This window comes from Topomyia yanbarensis, chromosome 2 (genome assembly GCF_030247195.1).
Source record: "Topomyia yanbarensis strain Yona2022 chromosome 2, ASM3024719v1, whole genome shotgun sequence".
NCBI lineage: Eukaryota > Metazoa > Arthropoda > Insecta > Diptera > Culicidae > Topomyia > Topomyia yanbarensis.
The window spans coordinates 16,259,951-16,283,440 of NC_080671.1; the positions used below are offsets into that span (position 1 = coordinate 16,259,951).

Below are 23,490 nucleotides of genomic sequence, written 5' to 3' on the forward strand. Positions count from 1 at the left end.
TTTAAAACCAAAAATATGATTATAGCTAAAAGAAGCCTGCTAACTTGTTGTAAAAATAATAATAATATCAATTATGTAAAAAGCTCCTATATTAACGCGGGAAATGAAATGGGCAAAATTTTAAAATTGATCCCGTAGATTTCGATTTTTTTTTTTTTTGATTATACAGGTTTTAACCACAGAGTCATTCGCTTTTTTTCGGGTTAGAAAAATCTTTTTGGAAAAATCTCTAACCCTATGTGCGGAGTTGGAAATCGAACCCACGTGAGCTGCGTACAAAGTACCAATTATGTTTTGCTCGTCCCCCATTTTGAATAATAGTGTACACCGCATTTTTTCAAGGTGACTCACGAGATTCACTGTCACTCGCCCAACTTTCAATACATTGCAATGAAAATTTAGGAAAATTTTGTACCCATCCCCTCTCTTCAACGAGTTCATGATATTTTTTACATTGCCTTTTAACAACCTTCAAGTTGTTTTTTTTGGGAAATATTTCAGGCGATTGGTTGAACAAGTGTTGAGTGTCTACAAAACTTACACTCATGGGCTGTGATATCCGGAATAACGTCACGTGAAATAGTAAAATTAATGTTCAATTATTCTCACTGAGTAATAGAAATCTTAAAGTATCTAATTGCTTACATCATTGTAGCAGATTATTTTCTGATGTAATTCGATTGTTCATGCTAAACTTCTGCTACCTACAAAATGATCCACAATATTGACTAGAAACTATATTCAATATTTTTATACTTATCGCGAATACCGAGAAAATTTTTTTTATACTTATCGTGAATACCAAGAAAAGCAAGATTTAAAAAAATGTTGGCGAAATTAAACATTTTATGCGAAAACAAGTATTTTTTCATTAAGTAAACTCAACCTACTCAAATTGCTGCTTAAACTCCATAATTTTCGACAGAAGAATTTGCAATCCATCGGACGTCTCACCGCTACCACTAGCCCCCTCTGTCGCTAAGGCATCACGAACTGTAAACCACGTCGGTGCCATTCGTCTAAACTGTATCTTCTCATCGAGCAGCTCGTTTATCAAGGATTCACACTGCAGCAGGTACGCGTATATGTTGACGTGGTCGCATATCTCTACGGCAGTAACAATATCGAACCCGATAGCGTGGACTCCTTTATTTAGCAAAATGTCCGTCAACTTGGAACAGGATTCCTTGTTCAACGTGCTATCAATCGAGCAACCTAGTAGATGTTCCAACAAAATTTTAAACATTTCAACATCATCTTTCATCAAGCAACATTGAAGAGCGTGCAATTTTTTTGAATTCACATTACTGACCACATCGAGTTCCAATGATTTTGCGTGTTGAAGGATCACTCGTAAGGCATTACTAGCACCATTTAGTATTGCTGCTGGTACAGCTGTATAACCTTGATGATCTCTCAGAGTCAAATCTGCACCTGCCTCCAGAAATAACCGAATCAATTTAGCATTGTTCAGCGCGGTGGCAATAAATAGCACCGTTTGACCATCTTTTGTCCGCTGAAGATTCACCACTTCCGGCTGGTGGTTGAGCAGTGCGTTGACTATTGCCATATTTCTCAGGTAGACTGCCGCGCACAGTGGAAATGATCCGTCTCTGTTTTGAATAGTCTGATCGGCGCCATGCTTCAGCAGATACTGAACTGCCGGTAGATTGCGGTATTTTGTAGCTTGAGCTAATACGGTAAATCCTTCGGAATCTTGAAGGTTGAATAAGGAATTACTCTGGGAATCTTTAACGTGATTTTGGACACAATGATCGAATATTTGTTTCATCACTTCCCATGGAAGATTCTTAGGAAACAGAGTGTGTAAAGCGGTGCGACCTTCTCTGTCGCGTACTAATGGTTCCGCTCCATTATTCAGGAGCATTGCAACCAAGTCTAATGTTGCAGAAGGTGATAAATTATGAAGGATTGTGTCACCTTCGCGGTCAACATAATTCAGTAGTGATTTTACTGGGGGAGTTGGATTCTGATTCGAAAGCTGGAGCAGGCAGCGATGTGATCCGGTTTGTAGAAGACGAAAACATTTTGAGGGTTGCGATGGTTGTTGGTATTCAAAATCACAACAAAAAGTGTCTCCGAATCGTTTTGTCAATCTGACGATATCTGAACAGATCAGTTGTAAAGATATACTCTTACTGTTTGTAGTAAATGATTGGTTTATTTCCTTAGACATAGATAGTTGAACTGGACCGTATGAAGATAGTTGTCCAATTACAGAGGCTACAGTGTGTTCGTCATCTTTGTACTGTAACTTCAAGTCGAAAAGGTTGAGGAATTTATGTGAATTCGCGTTGAGTATTGTGTTTTGCATAATTATGCATCGCTTGGTTATACATTCATTTGTTTTGTCCTGCTCGAATAGAGTTCTATTTCCATTGATGTGGTAACCACCAATATAATGACTATTGTTTATTTTCCCAAAGCATTGTACCTTCCTTACAATCCTTTGAACTAATTGAACATTTGCTAGCAGACAAGAGCTTAAAATTCCTACCCCACAGTTATCACAGCTCATTAGAAAATCCATTATTTTTTGTTCGTTCAGAACTTTCATCCATTCACTTAGGTTGGGATCGAATATCACGATCGGTTTTTCATGAAGCAGTTCTCCCTCAACATATGGCAACATATTCGTGTCTACTTCGTTTGACGCTGCCGCTGTGAGAACTCTTACATCGCTCCACAAGTCGAGCCCTGATTTGATCAAAACTTTCAACATTCGTACCGTCCCGTGTCTCGCGGTGAAGGTTAACAAATCAGTAGGGCTCGTGTGCTTCAATGGATTTTGAATAATTTTTCTAACCATTTTGAAACACCCGTAAATAATTGCCAATTTAACAGCAGAGCACCTTTCGGGAATGTCGGTCCAATAAGGATCAGCACCTTTGGCCAACAGATATTCTGCCACTTTCCACTGGCGAAAATCGGATGCAAATCTCAAGTCTTTATCGAGATTGTTACAAAGCTCGGGATATTTTTCCGTCAGTAATTCGATCATTTGAATTCGACCGAACCTAGCACACAAAAGTCGGACATTGGACAGATCCTTGTCACATGGATAGGTACGAGTGGACCACAAATGTTGGAATGTAATTAGATTGTTCAGAAATACGGCTGCATTCAGATGGCTACAGTCAACCGTATCGATAGGGATCATTCGAAGTATATAATCAGCCTCATTCCGTTGAACCATGATAGCCGGCATTTGGGCATGTGGTTTCACACCTGGCACTTGGTCGATAATAAATGCGACACATTCTTGGGATGCTGTACTTAGAACAACTTGGAGCAGATCACTTGGACAGGATATTAAAATGCCAAAAACTTCAGCAAAGTCTTTCCTTCTGTCAAAGTGTTGAACCACAGCCCCCAAGAAAGGGTAATAGTGATGTGAACATGCATCAGATTTCAGGAATTCGGCCCAACACTCTTGACCAGAGAATGGCAGCAAGTTTTCGAAATCACCTCGACTCATAGCCGGAAAGAGATTCATCATTTGCCAGCAAAGTTGACTCCATTTGCCTGGCATTTCTGGATCTAGAATGGTCATCACCGTTTGTACTGAAGCACTCCGTTGCGCTAGCTCGTTGTGTCTAGTTAGAAACAATAGCTCAACAAGTCCCATCGGTCGGATCGGATTGAAGAGCCCGACGGATGTCCAGAAACGACCGGAAAGTATAGCTTCTCGCGATAGGAGATCTCGTATAGAATTGGAGTTCAAATCCATCACGGCATGCTGCAAATTCGTTTGTAAACCGATCCAGTTCAATCCGTTAGTTCGTAAACTTAGAAGATTTAGTTTAGGCGAAGTTGGTTTCTTTGACGTGTAAAATAGTTTATAGCTTGTTTCAGCCATGATCAATGCGTTGATCAGTACTTTGATCCTGGAACTGTTGGTCAATATATCGTACGATAGTCCATCATGAGCGAGATAGTTTCTAAGATTTCTTCCACAGATCAGCTGAGTGTCCTGCTTGAGACTATAGAAGTTATCCTGAAACTGTTTGGTGGTGATAAGAATTTCGCAAAGTTCAAGCATCCAAAATTCTACGGATAGTATTGCTTCCCTGGGTAAATTAGTCGAATTTTTTATTAGATCATCGATCGTTCCACAGTTATGTGTAGCTAAAACTTGAGCAATCGATTGTTGGATACCGTCGAATATCTGCTGAAGCTCGTGTTCATCTTCCGTACGCAAATTGTTCAATTTCTGTTGAAATCCCGGAATATTCTCCTTTCCAAGGATTGACTGTATTGCTTGAATTTTAGAATCGAGTGCAAATATGTTACTAAAATATCCTTTTCCGCGAGATCCCTGCAGTTTTTGGTTCAAACGGGTGATCAAGTTTTCCCTATCGTTGTCCAAACAGGAGTCCGTATCAAAATGTTCAAGAATCCTCTCGGTTACCAGTCTCTGTTGGAATTGTTCTTCGGACTTTTGATCTATCTCAATATTAACTTGTATCTGGGCCATAATTTGCGGACTCATTTCGATGTGTTTAAAGGATGACTTCAACTTATCCAGCTCTTCCGACATTATTCTCCAATCGTTTTCGATGGTGAATCGCAGATTGGGCTGAATCGATGCCGTCAGGTTGGCTTGCAACATTAGATGTACGACTTGCAGGTTCGAAGCAGCAAAAGCAGCAATCTGTATTTCTTCGTAGCGGTAGAACAATTTGGTAGGCATCATGTCTTGCAGACATTCGATGACCCGTAAGCGTCGAGCGTGGTTAGCGATTAGGCGATTCAAAGCAGCTCGCGATTCATCCGGTTGTGGTTCCGTTAGAAGTTGTTTGAATTCGTTATCGATATTGCTGTGGTGTGTTTTGATTTTATCCAAACAAACTTTTTGACTTTGCAAGGCAATGGATTGATGTCCTGTGAAGCGAACGAAGCTCTTCAGCTGATCCAACGACCGGCAAGCTCGGGAGGTTCCAAAGAAACAACGGAAAAACTCGAAATATGTGCGTATCAGTAAGATACTGACGGTGATTTCGACCAGTTTCAGGTACTCGATTGCTGAAGCATAGTACACGTGCTGATCGTTGATGGAGAATAGCTTCTTTGCCAATGGGTAATCGTGGCAACCTAAATCACGACTTCGTTTGTGGTACTTGACGAAATGAAGCAACTGTTTCTCCAGAATTCCATTTAGTTTTTTTGGGAGATTCGGAGAGCTGGCAGTACTTTTGATGGATTCCCCGAAGATTTGAACAAAGCGTTTCATGGATGCTACGGTGATCGCTTTGGATCCGTTGTTTGGTGCGAAATCTGCGATTATGTTCAGAATTTTGGTCAAGGAAAACATCTCCTTAATTCGGTGGTAGAGCTTTTTTAATTGTTTCTCGATGAGCTTCGTTTGTTTAGATGTGTCACAGTGAAATTGGATCGGTTCATTCGAAAGAATCAAATTGACCAGATCTTCTGTGACCAGATCAGCATAGGTTTTAGAGCACAACCTGTTCCAGATGTTTTCACTCAATTCTGGTAGGGTGTGGTCTAGTTTCCAAATTTCGATCAGCTGTTCTTTGTTTCTAACTTCATTGTTCTCACGGATAATGTTTATCATTCGAGAAGACACTCGGGAAAATTCATTCCTAAACACATTCAACTGAGCACTGATTACATTTAGATATTCCGTTAGCAAAGGTTTGTTGATGACCAATCGATAAACTTCGTAGGTTCCTTCCAACTTCTTCACAAGTTCTGAACTAGGTTTAAATGTTGATAGAAAAATTGCGATGATAAAAGCAATTTCCTTGAGTGGGAGATACTTCAGAATTATTTTATCTTTGATGAAAAATATATGGTTGTGGATCATTCTCAGGCGAAAGATCACCTCATTGTCGATCCCTAAATACTGACGGCTATCTGGTCGAGCAGCCAATATTTTGCTCCATTCAACAATTAAATCAATCGAATTTATCCATTCCTTTGAATCATTTGAAACAATTGATTCCCTGCAAAGATGCTTGAATCCGTACTGCGACAGCCGGAAAAGTAGATAAGTTTGTAATGCTTCCGGAATCGGTACTTGTTTAGTATCCAACTCCAGTGCTGCGTTCGATATAAATTCGAAAACTTCCTGATTGCTGTATTCTTCCATCTTCAAAAACAATTTGAATACCTCCACAGAACCTATCTCGATGAAAAGCCGAAAGGCTTGATGTTTGTTTAGGTTTTTACATGCGTATTTTATAATAGACTTAGCCAGAGAAGAACATCCGCTGTCTAAGGCGTGAACAATAACCAATTTGTTTGTTTGTGGATGCAGCACCCTGTAGCTTATTCCAGCTTGAAGTAGTAAGGCCATCATTTGCTCCTTTCTTGACTCGTACAGTTCATCATTATCGACCAGTTTATGCAAGAGTAATGGATCTAACCAAATGTCCTGGTGTTCGGAATGCCCAATTTTTCGAAGTAGCATTCGAGTGAATTCCATATCAGAAGATCCAACGGCTAGGTGGAGGCGGTTTTCGTTGATCACGTATTGGGCGTGGTTTTTTATACTTTCACTGAAATTCGTGTCAGAAAGTGCATCATCACTTCTAACCATCAATTGTAATTCAGTCAAACATGAGTTAGAACCCAGCTGCAATAGTTTGAATCGACGGATAACATGACTTTCATCGAACAATCGAATATCACAACTGTAGTGGGATGACTCTTCTAATTTGCCTAGAATCATTCGAATTTCTTTTTTCACAACTGCAAGTGACAATTCGTTATTGGTGGTGCAAATTCTCACTAATTTTTGATTGTCTGGTTCTGGACTTCTGGAAACGAACTGGATCAATCTTACAAATGCATAGCTTGCGTAATCCGGATTAAAGATATGAACATCGAAATACTGTTCAAATGACTCTGCAGAAGATTGTTCAAGTATTTTTTGAAACCTTTTCGACGATTTTGTAAGCAAATCATTGCCAGAATTAGATATTTCAGGATCAACCTCAAAATCAACGTTAATGCTTCGAATAAAGAAAGATCCATCCACCATTCGGTATAGTTTCAACCTCCGTAACGCCAGTCGCAAAATACGGGAATCTACATTTTCAGAGTTCTGGAATTCTTCACTTCCTATCACCTGTTCGAAAAAACCAAGAAACTTCCATTGTTCGAAAAGATTGAACCAATTTGTAAGCTCACCAATAGGCTCTTCTCGAAGGTTTACTTGCAAACGGCTCAGAACTAGTCGTTGAACATCAACGTAACCTGCTTCCAAAGCAGATAAAAACATACCTGGCTCATCAAGCAGGCAGAATCCCAAACTCAACAATTGTTTGACCATCCGAACAGAGCCGCTGGCTGCTGCAAGGGTCAAAATCGGAAGATCTTTATTTTGCCGTGCTAGTTGAGGACATCTTTTTATAAAATTGATTGCACGACATGAAACAGCGTGTTGGAATGCAGTTATGAGATGTATCCTATTACCGGACTGCTGGATGGGCTGCATGGTAATATACGGATTGGCACCCCGATCTAGTAAAACTTGCGCCAGATGCCAGAATTTGTAGTTTGCCGCAACAAATAGTGCAGAATCTAGCTTGAAATCCGGGAACATTGAAAGTAAACTGCGAATCAATTGTACGCGATTAGATTCCGTAGCAAATTGAATTACCCGATCGAGTAATGTGTGATCTTGAATAAATTCCAAATAATGCAAATCGATCATCATATCGAAAAAGTCTATGTTATTTGCTCTGACTGCTAACCGAAACGTTTGTTCGGAGATACTGTCAAACTTCCAATGAACTGGCCGCAGTGAACGATGCATATGTGCTCGGATAGCTTGCTGAAGCACATCCTGTCCCACTTCAGAAGATTGACTCATCATCAAGCTACAAATGTCTGAGCTACCAGTGCCAATGGCCTTTTTTATTTGGACATCAGTTGGAATGAAATTTTGTTTAATTTTCAGTAAGATTTTCAACGAATGCAGATTCCTACTATCAATCAAGTTTTCCACGACCTGGATAAGTGTCGCATCATCCCACAATGAGGGATTCACTCCAGCGCCCAGTAAAGTTTCAATCAAATTATCCCAACTGTATACATTGGTTTCTAAAATATTCATATCCATTTCTAAGCACTTGAATGCATCTTCGAACTTACCTAAATCCATAGCGATCTTTAGTCGAGATCTCTTTGAATTTAGTTGATCCTTCCGCATTGAACCAATCATATCAAATACAGCAAGTAGTGATTCAGTGGGACTACTCAATTGATCATGAAATTTGTAAGCCACAATTGTTTCCAGCGAATGAAAACCCAAACTATCGAACTTCCCCAGAGAACATAGAAACCGCCCATCGGATAGCGCTCCCTGAGATAGACAATCTTGAACAGTTTCAGCATCAAGATCCAAGCAAGCGTTGTAAAGCATTCTCTGCAACTGCTTCCATGCCATTCCCTCCGATCGCATATCCCTCAATCCATCCGGTAAAGTGTTCAATTGCTGCAGAAGATCCTCGTAAGGAATCTCCGTCAGTAGTAACACATTGATCAGATTGATCAACCTAGAATCAAACATCAGCGTCCGGTAGCTTGGATCACTCGTTTTCATATGATTTAAGAAGATATCACCTGTGACCAAACCGCTTCCAAGTCGTGCTAAATCGGATGTATCTCCGACCAACTGCACCCGAACCAGGTAATCATAACATTCCGTCAGCCAATGATCGAGGGCAATCGAAACCATTCGTGGTATGTTGCGATGATTACAAATCACATCAGCCAAAGATTCGCAACCATACTGAGATATGGTATTCCTAAGATTGGTAATTTTCTCATCGAAAAGAAAGATCTTCGAAATTTGCTCTCCTTGTGCAGCAAGCTCACCGAGAGATTGTATTAGTTGTTCTATATTTTCCATTGACGGCGAATCGGAACCAGACCGTTGCGGGCTATCAATTTTTAAATTCAGTATATCATCCTGAATAGAGGTGAAATCTGTGTTCTGTATGGCCGCCCGGAAATCTAGTTTTTCAACTACAAACGCCGGAGCGGATAAATCCAATTCAATAATTTCGAAATCCAGAATACTCCAAAGCTCACCGATCGATCTAGCTACTATTGGATCATCGAATATCATGAGATCGGCGTATATTTGTTTCTTGAACGCTCGTAAATCTACGCAGTTTGAATCCATAGACGCGACACGCTTTGGATGGAAGCAAGCGGTTGAAAGCTGAAAATCTATTAACGACGAAACTGCCTGTTGTTTACCCGCAAAACACACACTATTTTGAGAAGTGCAATCGGCACTGGAACTCATTCCGATATGGGAATAAAACTCTGCAGCTCGTTGATTGAGTTTTGTTTGATGCCGTGCTATGAATTCTAAGTTTGAAACGTACCGACAGAGCGACCGAAGCTGGTGTACAAATCGACAATCAAAAGCTGTTCGCAGAAAGTGACGATAAGCTGAATTCAACTGATAAGATATCATCAATCCACAAATCGTTTCAAGTGCAGGCAATCGCTGATAAAAAGTCCTATACAATGCATCCTCGTCGGCTGCACTAAAATCGCTATACTCACTGTTTTTTGTGTTCCTCACTTTTCTAAAAATTTCGATCTGGGAATTCAAGTGCACTCCTAACTCAAATGGTTTCCGAAATATATATTTTAACAAGTGTTCTATTTTCTCTATGAGCCTATCAATAACTGCAACCATTATTGTTTTGTCTGTCCGCTCACTAATAACCGCTGACATATCCTCCTGTAGGTCTGTCAAATAATAGAGACCGCTCACTTTCCGATAGATTTTACTTAACTGTTTAAAAGCTTTCCTGTTCCGTATCCAATCTGCTTTGGAGATACTCTTCCTTTCCCTAATGATCCCCAGCGAATAGACAGTCGCACCGAGAAGATGCTTAACATTCACCGGATTTAGCAACAGCTTGTACATCGCATATTTATCCCCCTGCTTGAACACCAATAGGAATATAGCCAGACAAAATGTCATCTCAACGAGTGGAACTACACTCAGCTCTGGTACGGCCCGCAGAAACATCATCTCATTGTGGATTAGCTGAAGCAACAGCAACATTTTATCGTCCACAGCGAGAAAATCGCACTTATACCGTCGAATGTCTTGAAACCACTTCTGAATACGATCGACTGAGGTCATCCATGAATCATCACTGTCCAGCCGGTTGAGTTTACCGGAAAGTCTTCTCAGTCCAAACGATGCAAGTTTGTGATGTAAACGTATTTGAATTTCTTCCGGAAGCTGCACATTTTTCACGTTAAACTCCAGCAGTCGGTTGAAACAGGCCGAAAACACTTCCTCAGGTGAACCATCTTCGTCAAGTAATGCTACAAGGTTCTTAAAATCTTCTCCGTTCATGATGCCGGTTAGAGCTTTGCTGTGTGTCTTTCAGACTACGACTCAAGTGAACTTGACCAAATCAAATTTAGAACACGACTAAATTAGCGATTTTGTTGCGATTCCTAGAACCTCGACCAGCTTATCATTAATATTGCTACTATCATGCATGTGTGAGATTGTTATGAGTGTTTACCACTCTCTATACAACAAAATCACAATTCTGTAAACAAACTCATAAAATACAAGCGTATTTTTCGACGCTCGCACTATTTGCGACGTTCTCGCGCGTATCCAATATACAAATATGTGGAATGTTTAATCGGGAATAGGCCGTATGGAAGATACCACAGACGCGTTTTGTCCATGTATACAATCGTTACGGGTTTTCGCTTTCTTCAAGGCACGCTGCCAGTCTACCGAATGAATGGTGATCAGTTGATGAATATTTTATTCCCAGTATCACTGGCTACGGTGCCGTAGACACTCATACACAGTTACTAATAAAATATACACAGTGTGACGAGTAGTAGGCTATAATTCGTCACTGTTCACTTGTTCAGCAATGAACTAGAAGAGGCTACTGATCGCTTATACCGTTCTGAGTCGAATTCAGGACACTTAAATATTAGGTATAAGTTATTAGCAAACGAATGCGGTGTATTATTGGTTTTCGGTTTAATTTATTGGCGGGACCAAAAATTTTGCAATCAATTTTCTTTGAATTTAACCTTTCCTATCTAGTCAAATGCCTAATTGCTAAATTGAATTCTGATGATTCGAATTCCGAATACTTATTTTTCGACAATAAATCAACAATACGGATAAGTTTTAGTAGATTTCTAAACCACATACAAATGTATTTTTTTTTCTGGCATACACCCCGTCATTTTAGCGCTTGCACTCAACTACTAATTAAAGGAGTCGTTGAAAAAGCTCCCAGTTCTACAATTCATTTTATTTTTGAAATAGAGCTGAAACGTTCCAATTCACGGAATCTGTTTTAAAATTTTCTTTTTGATCAGTTCCCTAGTTTTTGAATGCGAAAAACTTTTGTTGTACAAAAATAATATAGCCACAAAGCACAGGCCTGCTCCAAGCCAGTATGTGGCCCAAAATGTGCGGAAGGCCACAAAGCCAAAGACTGCGAAGCCGCTAACGCGAAGTGTGTGAACTGTGTTGGAATGAATGCAGCAGCACAGTCTGCCACCGAGAAAATGAACGAGAATCACGCTGCGTGCAGTTCGGATTGGCCACTTTATTCAAGGCGTCTGAAGCTGGCTAGATCGAGGATTGATTACTCGTAGCAATTACCTGTAATAATGGAGCTGTCCGGAAAGGAAACCAGTGCCTACCCTGGTTCGCCAGTTAAAAAATTCGAGAGTATATCGTCGCTGTAGTGCTATCTTATGCCAAGCGATTTTTAAAGTATGAGATTGAATATCTTAAAATTTATAAATGTTAGAAGCTTTTCGGAGAAGGCGATCGATGCTTCTATCTTTTCTGTAGTAATCTCTCGATTTATGCGAAAATTGGTTGACTATATTTAGAGTTTTTGCTTAAAATGTAAACCAAAGTCGCACGCATACGTGTCATAAGTGTGTATTGATGATAAAAAATGCATAACTTGTCACAAATGTGCACAGAAGATTTCATATGAAAAGGAATAATAGCTCATTCGTAAAATTATGCGTTATAGATCACTATGTCCAATGTTATACTTTTCCATGCGGTAGTAGCATTATCAGGTCCATCATTTTGTAATTTTGGAACACAAAATTTGCATTGGAACACAAAATTTTCACAATTTTCCTCCTCTGTTCGGGAAAAACATTAACAATTTAGAGACAATATATATATTAAACAAGGTTATTGTTGACAGGCGACTAGACGAAAAAAATATTCTTCTTGCATAATCCATCATTACATTTCGGCATACTTTTCAAAACTAGTGGAAATCTCAAAAAGAAAATTGGTTCAATAATCTTAAAAACACAAGCCGACAATTCGCAGAAACAAACTATGGTAGGAAAAGTTTTGCTTCCAAGACAAGAACCTAGCTAATGATTATGATTGATCTGCATAGGAATTACGTATGTCTTCAGAGACATATGGTGGCTTGCGACATTCTCGCTTTTTGGCTTATAGCCAGCCAACACGCTAGGATTGTTGTCCCTTTTTTCATTGTCACAAGATAGCACAATTCGATCGCTCGAGAAATTGGCGCTTGTCATAATCGTGTTTTGCTATATCTCAGTAACCCAGTAGAATTTAAAAATTCTGAAAGCGTCACATTGTAGAGATCTGAAAATTAAGTAACATGGCATATCTAACTCAGCTTACCCCAAAATGGCGCTTGTCATAAGATAGCACAACAGCGACGTTATGTCTTCACGAAGCTAGGATTGATACTGCAACCACATTGAGAGAAACCTCACAATTACAGACGTCGCAGTTCACGCTCGTCAACCTACCTGGGCCGAGTCTACTTTCTACTTCTGCCCAAGTCAGACGTATAATTGAACCAAGTGAACAACAACTAGCAATCTCTCGGTCTAGTGTGCATTGTCTTGAGAACAAAGGAAAGATTTAATTTATTCTTGCCATTATGAGCAAAGTTGTAAATGTAAATTCTGTTCAATATAATTGAGTTTTCGTGAAGTAGAATATCTGCTGAAGGTGAAGATGCAGCTTAGGCTAAAGGAGGTTATGTATCTTCAGTATCACCATCTTCACAATGTAGTACTCGTATCATTCAACGCGTTAGCCCAAGCCGAACGTTTCGTTTAGCAGAACAACTTGAAGCACGTGGCTGAAAGTGATAAAGTTGGAATTAAGATTCCCGTGTATATAGAAAAAGACTACGTTAATGTAAAATTCCCAGGTACACCTGACGGTGTTCTTGTGGTGAGGATGCGTATCGAAAGACCTATCCCCTCCCACTTGACTATAAAACTGAAAACCCACGAAGCTACTATTAACCAAACTACGTTATGCACCCATGAGGGGCAAACTCCTACATACAAATATTGTAATCAGACAGTGCACCACGGACAACCTTGCACGGAAGATACAGAGGAGAATGCATCTCTACCGCTTGCCAACGCATCCACGGCAAACCAAACCAAAAAAAAGAGTTTTCAATACCAACACCTGAACCTCAAACGGTTGCGAAATTTGTGGCAGCTGTTCAGTCCATATTGACAACAGCAAAAGCAGCATCCAGCACACCAAAAACCACTGCAAGCAATATCGGTGAGAAAGATAATATCGCTATGAGCCGTGTCAAATAAACGAAATAAAAAAAAACCTACCTGTGCTACCAACTACAATCTCGGGAAATCATTTGGAAACTAGTGCCAACCATAGAGCGTATATGTCTTCCCGAAGCTAGGTCTGATGCACACGTTAAAAGAGTTTACATATTTGCAGACACAATCTCCCACTGTTTCATATGATCACCTCAACGGTATCTGGCTTTATTACCAGAATGTACGCGGCTTACGAACCAAAATTGATGCTGCTTTTCTTGCTGTATGCGATTGCAACTTTGATGTCATTATTATGACAGAAACTGGCTTGATGATCGGATCGAGTCTCTTCAACTTTTCGGCTGTTCCTATAATGTATTCCGTTGCGATAGGAACAAAACCAACAGTGCGAAATCCACCTTAGGAGGTGTTCTGGTCGCTGTTGCACAGCAACATTCTAGTTATCGCGTGAATATTACCCACGGGACTAATTTGGAACAAGTCTGCGTATCGGCATTCATCAATGGACGTAAGCTTTTTCTTTGTGCAATATATATTCCTCCAGATAACAGTAGAGATGTCTGTACGATTGAGTCACACATTGCATCAGTGCGTGAGCTTTGTGACAAGGGATCAATTGAGGACACTGTCTTGGTTTGCGGAGATTACAATCAACCACGCTTGAGTTGGTTATCGCATGATAACGTAACCCAAGTTGAAAATGCTGCCCAGTTACCGCCAACAAGCTCCACCTTAATTGGGGGAATGGATTTTTTGAATCTTAACCAGTTTAATGTACGTGCCAATCAAATCGGACGGGTCCTTGACTTAGTTTTCTGCTCGATGGACCTCGACATTTCGGTTGAGAAGTCAGTATCCCCCTTCTACCCGTCAACACGCACCAACCTCCGCTAGTTGTCACGATGCAATCGCCTAGTTGTCCGGCTATACCGGTAGTTGTTCCAGCTAGCCAACAGCTAAATTATCGCAGGATTGATTTTTTTTATTTACTCCATCTGGATTGGTCAACGCATCCAGGAAACAGCGATGCAGATGCAATGACTATAAACTTCTGCCGAGTAATTCAGGACTGGTTGCAGAATAATCTAGCAGTAAAGCGACATCCTGTTTCCCCGGCGTGGAGTACATCGACGCTGTGATCCCTTCGCCGAAAACGAAATGCATGCCAACGCAAACTTCGTCGCAAACGACCGCCGGCTACAAGTCACGACTTTCACGCTGCTAGTGAAGCATACCGGAAACTCAACGCTATTCTGTATAGATCGTGTGTACAACGAGTTCAAGTAGGCTTACGAAGTAATCCTAAAGGATTTTGGAACTTTGTGAATTATAAACGGAAAAATTCCAGCGTTTCTTCCAATGTGTACCTCGATGAAAAGGCAGCGTTGTCTGCTGCAACAGCCTTTGAATTGTTTGTCAATCATTTCGCCTCCGTCTTTGCTCCCTGTTCAGCATTTGATCAGGAAACCGATATCGCATTAGGAACTGTTCCGCAAGATATCCCTGATTTAAGTACCATCAAAAAATATCAAGCAGTACCGCGGAATAACGAATCTTTCAGCTGGATCTAATTTGTTTGAAATTGTTGTCAATCGATTCATCCTCAGCCGTACAGGAAGTTTCATCTCACCAGACCAACATGGCTTCATGCCCGGGCGATCCGTTTTAAGAAACCTGCTCGAATTTACGTCAACTTGCATCAATTGCATGGAGAAGAAAACACAAGTGGACACTATATACACAGATTTGAAAGCAGCTTTTGACCGAATCGACCATGAAATTCTTCTCAAGAAGTTGTACAAGTTAGAAGCGTCCGACAAGCTTACATCGTGGCTACGCTCCTATCTTACGCACAGAACGCGTTGTGTGAAATTGGACTCTTGCATATCGGCTCCGTTTAACAATAGATCAGGTGTACCGCAAGGCAGCAATCTGGGTCCACTACTTTTCTCACTGTTTTTTAATGATGTAGCAGAAGTGTTAGGTTCCGGGTGCAAGCTCACATTTGCTGGCGACCTTAAGCTGTACTTAGTCATCCAGTAAGTTGAGGACTGCCGCCAATTGCAAGCACTATTAGATCGCTTTGTGAAGTTGTGTCGAATGAATCAGCTTACTGTAAATATTGCCAAATACTCCGTGATGACGTTCCATAGGAAGAACGATCCGTTAATCTTCGATTACAGTATCGACGGGGTTGCGCTACAAAGAGTAAATGAAGTCTATGACGTGGGTGTAATTTTTGACCACAAACTGCCCTTCAATTCTCATATGATAAACATAATTGCGAAAGCAAATCGGCAGTTGGGATTCATTTCGAAGATTTCACAGGATTTTACGGATCCGTACTGTCTAAAATCCCTATACTGCGTATTGGTTAGACCAATCCTCGAGTTCGTCTCACCGGTTTGGAATCCGCATCACCGCAACTTAGCTCTTAGGAACTTGCCTTGGCGGGATCCACAAAATTTACCACCATATCGTGATCGTTACCAGCTCAATTTGGAGACATTAGAAAGTTGTCGTAGTATCCAGCAAGCCACTACCTTGGTGAAAATTTTAAATGGAGAATGTGATGCACCTGAATTGCATCATTATTATTGCTGAGGTTCAATCGGACATTTTTTGCATTCCATGAGCCACTGTCTTGAATGATTCGAACCTTTTCTCGTGCTGACGGTACCTTTGAATTTGGTGACTCCTCGAAAATATTTGCAAGCAATATAAGAAGATTGCGTTTACTGTGTTTATTATGTGTATTAGTAATAAGAAACCTGACATATAATTGTACTTACTTTGTACTTTTAACCTTACGAAAAGATAGTGTTTTTTTGCGTCCATTTGAGGGTGGCGCCTGGTAGGAGGAGGCCAACTCAAACGGACTTTTTCCCACCCAAATCATTTAGACTATAATGTCCGATGGTAAATAAATAAATAAAAATAAATTAATAACTAAAAGCCAGATACGCAATTGCATCATTGCCGAGCTCTCGCATATCAGATGGTATGAAGTTCCATAATCGGATTCACAAAGACAAAACGAATAATACTCAGTACATATACTGAATAGTAGCCATGTGATCATTGCACAGTGGTCCACGAAGTGAAATTAGCAAGAATCTTTGGATTTAGAGATATGATATCTTAAAAAAATAAATTGTGCGTGATAAATTGCTTCTTTTGACTGAAGCAGTTTTAGGGTGGTCCTAAAAAAATCGAAGCTACAAATAATTTCAAATTGTAGTTGAAATAGAACAATATTGCCTTCTCTATTTTTCTAGAGCAATCAATTCTTAACAACTTTGTTGAAGATGACAACTTTGTCTCTCACGTCGTTTTCATTTTAGAGTGATTTCCATAACATAACTTACACACTTAGCAATACATTTACATTTACATGGCAAGATGTACATTAGAGTGGGACATGGTTATATGAAAAAAATAAAATTTTGCTCCGAGTAACTTTTTGGGTTTCATTTGGGTCCTAGAATTACTCTGCAAATTCTAAGCTCGATCGGTGAAACTATATTGTTTAAAGTTTACATGGGATTTTGTATGGGGAAATTTACTTTTACAAAATAATTCATCCAAGTGTCGCCCAGTGCCTCCTACAAATAAATGGATGTGAAATTTTTATAGAAAATTTATCATTAAAACAAAGTCTCGAAGACTGCAAAACGATTTGACGATTGTGGAAAAAGTTTTTAAGCAAAAATCGACTAATGCTCCGAAGATTGATGGAAATTTCATTTTTCATAGCACCACTACTGCTGACGGTCGAATTATATACAGATTTTTTATCTTTCTCTAATTGTGTACAAAAGAAGCATCAATTTATCCCTTAAAACTCGTGGGAAGTGACCAAACAGTTGAAATCATTCATTTAGACACAATAAGAAAAAGTCTAAACAAAATTATACATAATTGGACAGCCAAATGCAGTGGTGCTAGAAAAATGAATATTTTACCAATCGTCAGAGCGTCAATTAGTTTTTGCTTTATAACTTTTTCCACGAGTGTCAGATCATTTCGTAACTACAAGTCTAACCTTTATAATTCTTATTGGATTTCCTGTGTCAAACAGTTTTATGAAGAGTTGTCCTGTTCGCCGCGATGCTCCTCGACGTGGAAATTTTTGGACGTCTACTATATTTTTTTCGTACACAATGAATGTATAAATAGATCTTAACATTATACAAAAGTTCTATAATTGCCATTCCCATAAAATCGGAAAATAAGATAACTTTCGGTTTGAACACTTTACACCAGACGCGCTCCTTAACCCACACAACGCAGACGTGAAACTATCAAATCAATTTTTTGAGTAAAGTGCGGTTGCGGCAATACCGCACGGCAAAAGCTTATTTCCCGCACTGCATCTGCGGGAAAAAGAGCCTCACTGCGCCGAAAATTCTGCCGCGCGGGTGCGGTAAATACCGCACGGTTTCGGTAACCGTCGCAACCGCGGCGAACCCTAGTCATCACAGAAGAATCGATGTGACTTTAATTGTGGAATATGCCCGAAAATCGGGACTTCTGGGATTGTCGATGGTGGACAATATATTCAAAGAATGTTTAATAGATAATCAAAGATGATGCGAGTCGAGGTAATTTAATGACCATTCCAATAGATTTTTAGCTTCTAGGGCATTACGATTTTAACGGGGAAATTCCAGTGTTATCTTACTGATTAACCTGTAATTCTGAAGCCAAAAGTCAGCACTGAATGAAATTCATTAGCAGTGCATGGGATTATTGTATCTTTCATTTTAAATCAAGTAAAAATCGGTCAATTATCCGCTGGGAAATAGGTGTGATGTTCAGGGCCGTCGAGAGCAGCGTCGGGCCCCAAAGCTTGTATTACTGCCAGGCCCTTTTAAACCTAAGTCCTCTAGTGCAGTATGAGTTATTATCTCTTCAGCCATGGGAAACTCGTGAGTCCGTGGTTTCTATTAGACTCCGGTTGACTCATATTGCCACATCTACAGATAGCGTGCAAGACAGGCGAATTTCGGCAGCTTCCTATTCCGCGATATCCAAATAGGGTAAAATTGCCGCATAGTTACAAGTTTTTAAATTTGTGGGTATTCAGGAATCATTAGCGTCTGGCTCAAATGGCACATTCCCCATGTAGATCGGAGATCTGTGCCTTGCCATGAATAGTTTTTTCATCATTTCCCTCTTGAGAAGCATTGAAGAAGTGGTAAGGTTAGGGGTAAGAAAAATAGGATCTGCAGGTGCTACAATAGCAGGAATAATATTTCCAACCCACGGAGGGATTTATAGTTTGTATTTTAACAGTGAGCGGATATATTTCGTTCCGCGAAACAAACGCTTCTGTTCCATTGATGGTCTGGAACATAAACAGCACGCTATGTCTTACATGGTGAAATTGTGTGGTGTAAACATTGGCCATCTTTAGTTCCATTTGTACTTTTAACAATAGATCTTAAGGAATGTCCCGAAAAGTAAATAGGAATATATTTTGACTGAAATAGGCCACTTTCTGCTTGTAATCGTCACTCATTTTTTTCGATACAGTAGCTTGGAACATAATATTTTGCTTCTACTGTGCAGACAAAGCGACACATGGATTGATTTATTCGCTGGTAGCGGTGGAGCAGTTTTTGGCTAATGTTGTAAGCAAATTGAGAAGGTAGCAGATGCAGCTCAAAATTCTCGTTTAAAATTATCAAATCAAAAAGATTTTCTATGTACATAAGTAAGCGTGAGAATATGTGAGACACGACAACAATATAGACACAGAACACAGTAATCAGACGCAAATAAAACAACTGTGAGTACAGTAGGCAATTGAGCACTGCCGCTGTTGCATGAGCTGAACTGATTTCATTTCTTTATTTCGCACATTATAATTGGGTTCTTGTGGACATCACACGCATCTTTGGTGAGACCCAAAATCACTGTTCTATCTCAACACAATGCATTTTTAGAGGGAAAATTTTTGTACGTGCTATAACAATACAAAAATATAAAAATTAACCATTTTATTCAACGGTTAGTTAAGCTCAGTCTATCTTCTCATCTCGCCCAGAGTAGAAACTAAAAATCGTTCCGCTATTGATATACGGTAAAAACGACTGCAGACGAATTGTATTATTACTAAACGTGCAGAGATACGCTTACATGAATTATCTCCACACACCCCTGACATCGCGATTAACAAATTTATGTCAAGATACGGAGAAATGCTTTTCATAACAGCTAAAACTTCACATTTTCCCGGATGTCCCTAACGTTGTTCTTATGGTGAGAATGCTTCCGTACAAACCAACTCCTTCAAACGTAACCATTTTATGCGGATCAACCGAAAATAGGACGTTTAATCAGACAACACTGATTAATGATTATGCACCCATGGAAGATTCCTATGCACGAATTCTGCAAAAAGACACTACACCGCGGAAAACTTTGTGTAAAAGAACAAAAAGCCCACCTGCTATAACCGTAAACAGCACACCGTTATCTTATGTTAAACCACAAACGGCTACAAAATCAATATCTACGGCTCTGACAGGAACAAATATTCACTCAACCACAATCACGCCCAGTATCTCCACGCCAACAACCAGCACAACCAGCAAAGAAGCGAACGTAGAAGAGGACGGATGCGTTTGTCCGTGCGCTCGCATTCCTGTTTGACGCTCTATTGCTTTCTTCGAACATACTTTGAATTGGTTTCTCAATATTTCGTAGTGTATTCCTCGATTCAAGTAATAATCGATTTTTTTTAACTTGTACACAAAGTAGACAATTCCCTTAAGAACGTTTGTTTTAACAAATGTCAACTATCAAATAAAGTTTTCATTTTTACGATTCCATCATACAATGATTTAATAAGACGAATGATTACAAAAAAAATACTTTTACTTTTGATATTTTTATTGCTCTTCTATGAATACCGGACGTGTTCTCTCATCTATCGGGTAAAAACGCGGGCCCCCAAATACGACCCGGGCCCCAGGGCAATTGCCCTGGCTGACCTCTCATCGGGCCTGGGGCACCAAGAACCTTCATAGGTGGCCAGTGTGGTCAAAGCTACTTTGATTGGTCATAAGTGATCAGTAATGTTGCACTCATTTTAATATGTATTACATCATTTAGACATCATGGTTTCACCAGTTTATATGGGAATTTGCTGTGTGACCGCATTCTTCAACCCGTATCTCCGAATCCGGAAGTCGGATCAACTAAAAATTCAATAGCAGCTTATGAAAGCGTTATACCTTTCATTTGAAACTAAATTTGTATAAATCGGTTCAACGATCTTTGACAAAATTGTGTGAGTTTAAATGACACACATATACTCACACAGACATTTTCCGATCTCGGCAAACTGAATCGAATGGTATATGACGCTCGGTCCTCCGCGCCTGAAAAATCGATTTTTTGAGTGATTGCATAGCTTTTCTTTATAAGAGAAAAGCAAAAAGGGCGAACCCATTGGGCATTTGAAGTATCAAAAATTATAGATTTACAACTGCATATAGCTTGAATACAGGTAAAAGTCAAGTTTTTGCATTTGGGTAAATGGAACGGTACCAACTTTATCAATCAGGAGGTACATGTACTCCATCAAAACCTGTTCAACCTTACACAGCGATGGGATTATCACCATGTCTGTATGAAATAATGTGTCCTTATCTTCTCAAAGTCTCTGGAAACTGTGAAATAGTTCTGAGTGTTTCATATCTTATATAACGTTCCGACTTTATCCAATTGAAAAAAAAAATCAATATGGTCTCAAAGTTCCCGAATAATGCAAAATTGCCAAAACGTAGGTCGATTTCATGATAACTCAAAATCAAACACACTTCCAACCTTCCCGTTACTCTACAGAAGTTACCAGTAAGTTTAATATACTATCCCCAATCATTCCCCATTCCAGCGTACTTCGGTCACAGCGGGACCAACTGGGCGAAGACGAACGGGAAATGTTGGATATGGCACGGGCCGGTGCTCGAGCCCTCTGGTCCCTGTCCGAGTCCCGACACAACAAGGAACTTATGTGCAAGGGCGGAATTGTTCCGCTGATGGGACGATTGCTGAAGAGTGTTCACATCGACATCGTTGTTCCGACTATGGGTACTATACAGCAGTGCGCCTCGCAGGCCAACTATCAGCTGGCAATCACCACCGAGGGAATGATTTTCGATATTGTGTGCCATCTAACCTCGGACAACCTGGATCTGAAGCGGCAGTGTAGTTCGGCCATTTTTAAGTGTGCCAGCGATAAGGTATTCTCTTATTTTTCGGTGACACACGATCTTTGTATTCTTTGTATTTGTAGACCGCTAGCGATATGGTTCGAGAGTCTGGAGGGTTGGAACCGTTGGTAGGTATTGCAAAAGATAAGTCGATTCGGGACAACAAACCGCTGTTGGCAGCTGCGACGGGTGCCCTGTGGAAATGCGCGGCTAGCGAAGCAAATGTGAAAAAGTTGGATCAACTGAAAACGGTTCAGGTGTTGGTCCAGTTGCTCAATGATGAAAGTGAAGATGTGCTTACCAACGCAGTGGGTGCCATTTCTGAATGTGTCAAATACCAAAATAACCGCGAAACTCTTCGTGTTAGTGGAGGCATTCCATTATTGGTCAACTTGTTGAATATGACACACGCTCCTCTGCTGGAGAATATTGCTAAAACGTTGAAAGAATGCGCTTCCGATCCGGAAAGCATGACTACAATGGAAGAACTGGATGCAATCCGTTTGATTTGGTCACTTCTCAAAAACTCGAATCCGAAAGTGCAGGCTCACGCGGCATGGGCCCTATGTCCGTGCATTGAAAATGCCAAAGTATGCGTCACTCATTGGCAAGTCAAGTGAATTAACACTGTTTTTTGTAGGACTCTGGAGAATTAGTTCGAAGTTTCGTTGGTGCACTGGAACTTGTCGTTGGGCTGCTCAGCTCCCGGGATAACTTCGTTCTCTCGGCAGTCTGTGCAGCCATCGCCACCATCGCCAAGGATCGAGAGAATTTATCGGTCTTATCGGATCACAAAGTCATCTCGATGTTGGCCCACCTGGTGTACACAACGGATGATTTATTGCGGGAAAATTTGGCAGCGGCCATTGCCAGCTGCGCACCGTATGCATCAAACACGCAAGAGCTGGGACGACTACGCACGGTGACACCAATCGTAGGATACATGGTAAGCAACAATCCACGAGTTCACCGTACAACGGCAATGGCACTGCAGAAGCTCTCGGAAGACCCCCAGAATTGCATCACGATGCATCAGGTAATTGGGTTGTTTAGAAGCGAGTACCAGGAACTGATATAATTTCTTTTTCCATCTATCAACAGAGCGGCGTGGTTCCATTTCTATTGGAAACTGTTGGCTCTAAGGATCGTGAGCTACAGGAGGCTTCCGCTGGTTGTCTGCAGAATATTCGAAAGCTTGCGCTACGCGCCGAAGAGCTCGAGTTCCGTGGTGAATAGAGTTCTGAGGTTGTTCGCCTCAGATTCCGCCTTGTGATTATACTATTGTTTATTTGCAAATTTGTATTTACTCTCCACATTGACTGGGAATGTCCTACACTTAATAAACGAAAGCGTGATTGTTTCATTTTTCGAATGTAATAATAACTTTGTGAATTTAATGCATTATTTTAACATAACTAAACTCTTCTCCACGAAATCTAGAAAGTTCACGATCAATGAAATAGGTACATTGTACACTACTATTCATTTACCAGTTAATATAGGATCGGGATGTAGTACCATTATAATTTTATTAAGCCAGCGCTGGCTCCACAGAAATGCCTGGGCAAATGCTACTTCCCGGATAGATGAAAGATCCAGAAGCTGGTGTTGCTGCCAAAATCAAGGAAAGCCA

The 23,490-nt window shown here is 40.3% G+C and overlaps 1 protein-coding gene across 1 annotated transcript in view; it reads left to right on the plus strand.

The window, feature by feature from the left end:
- The window catches only part of LOC131678630 (armadillo repeat-containing protein gudu), a 39,067-nt gene extending 15,839 nt beyond the window's left edge, over positions 1-23,228 (plus strand). Inside the window, exons 2-5 of the mRNA XM_058958859.1 lie at positions 21,539-21,887; positions 21,941-22,447; positions 22,498-22,893; positions 22,959-23,228. Coding sequence (XP_058814842.1) covers positions 21,539-21,887; positions 21,941-22,447; positions 22,498-22,893; positions 22,959-23,093 — 1,387 coding nt within the window. The 3' untranslated portion in view covers positions 23,094-23,228. The remainder of the gene's footprint in view (positions 1-21,538; positions 21,888-21,940; positions 22,448-22,497; positions 22,894-22,958) is intronic.
- The last annotated feature ends 262 nt before the right edge of the window (positions 23,229-23,490 follow it).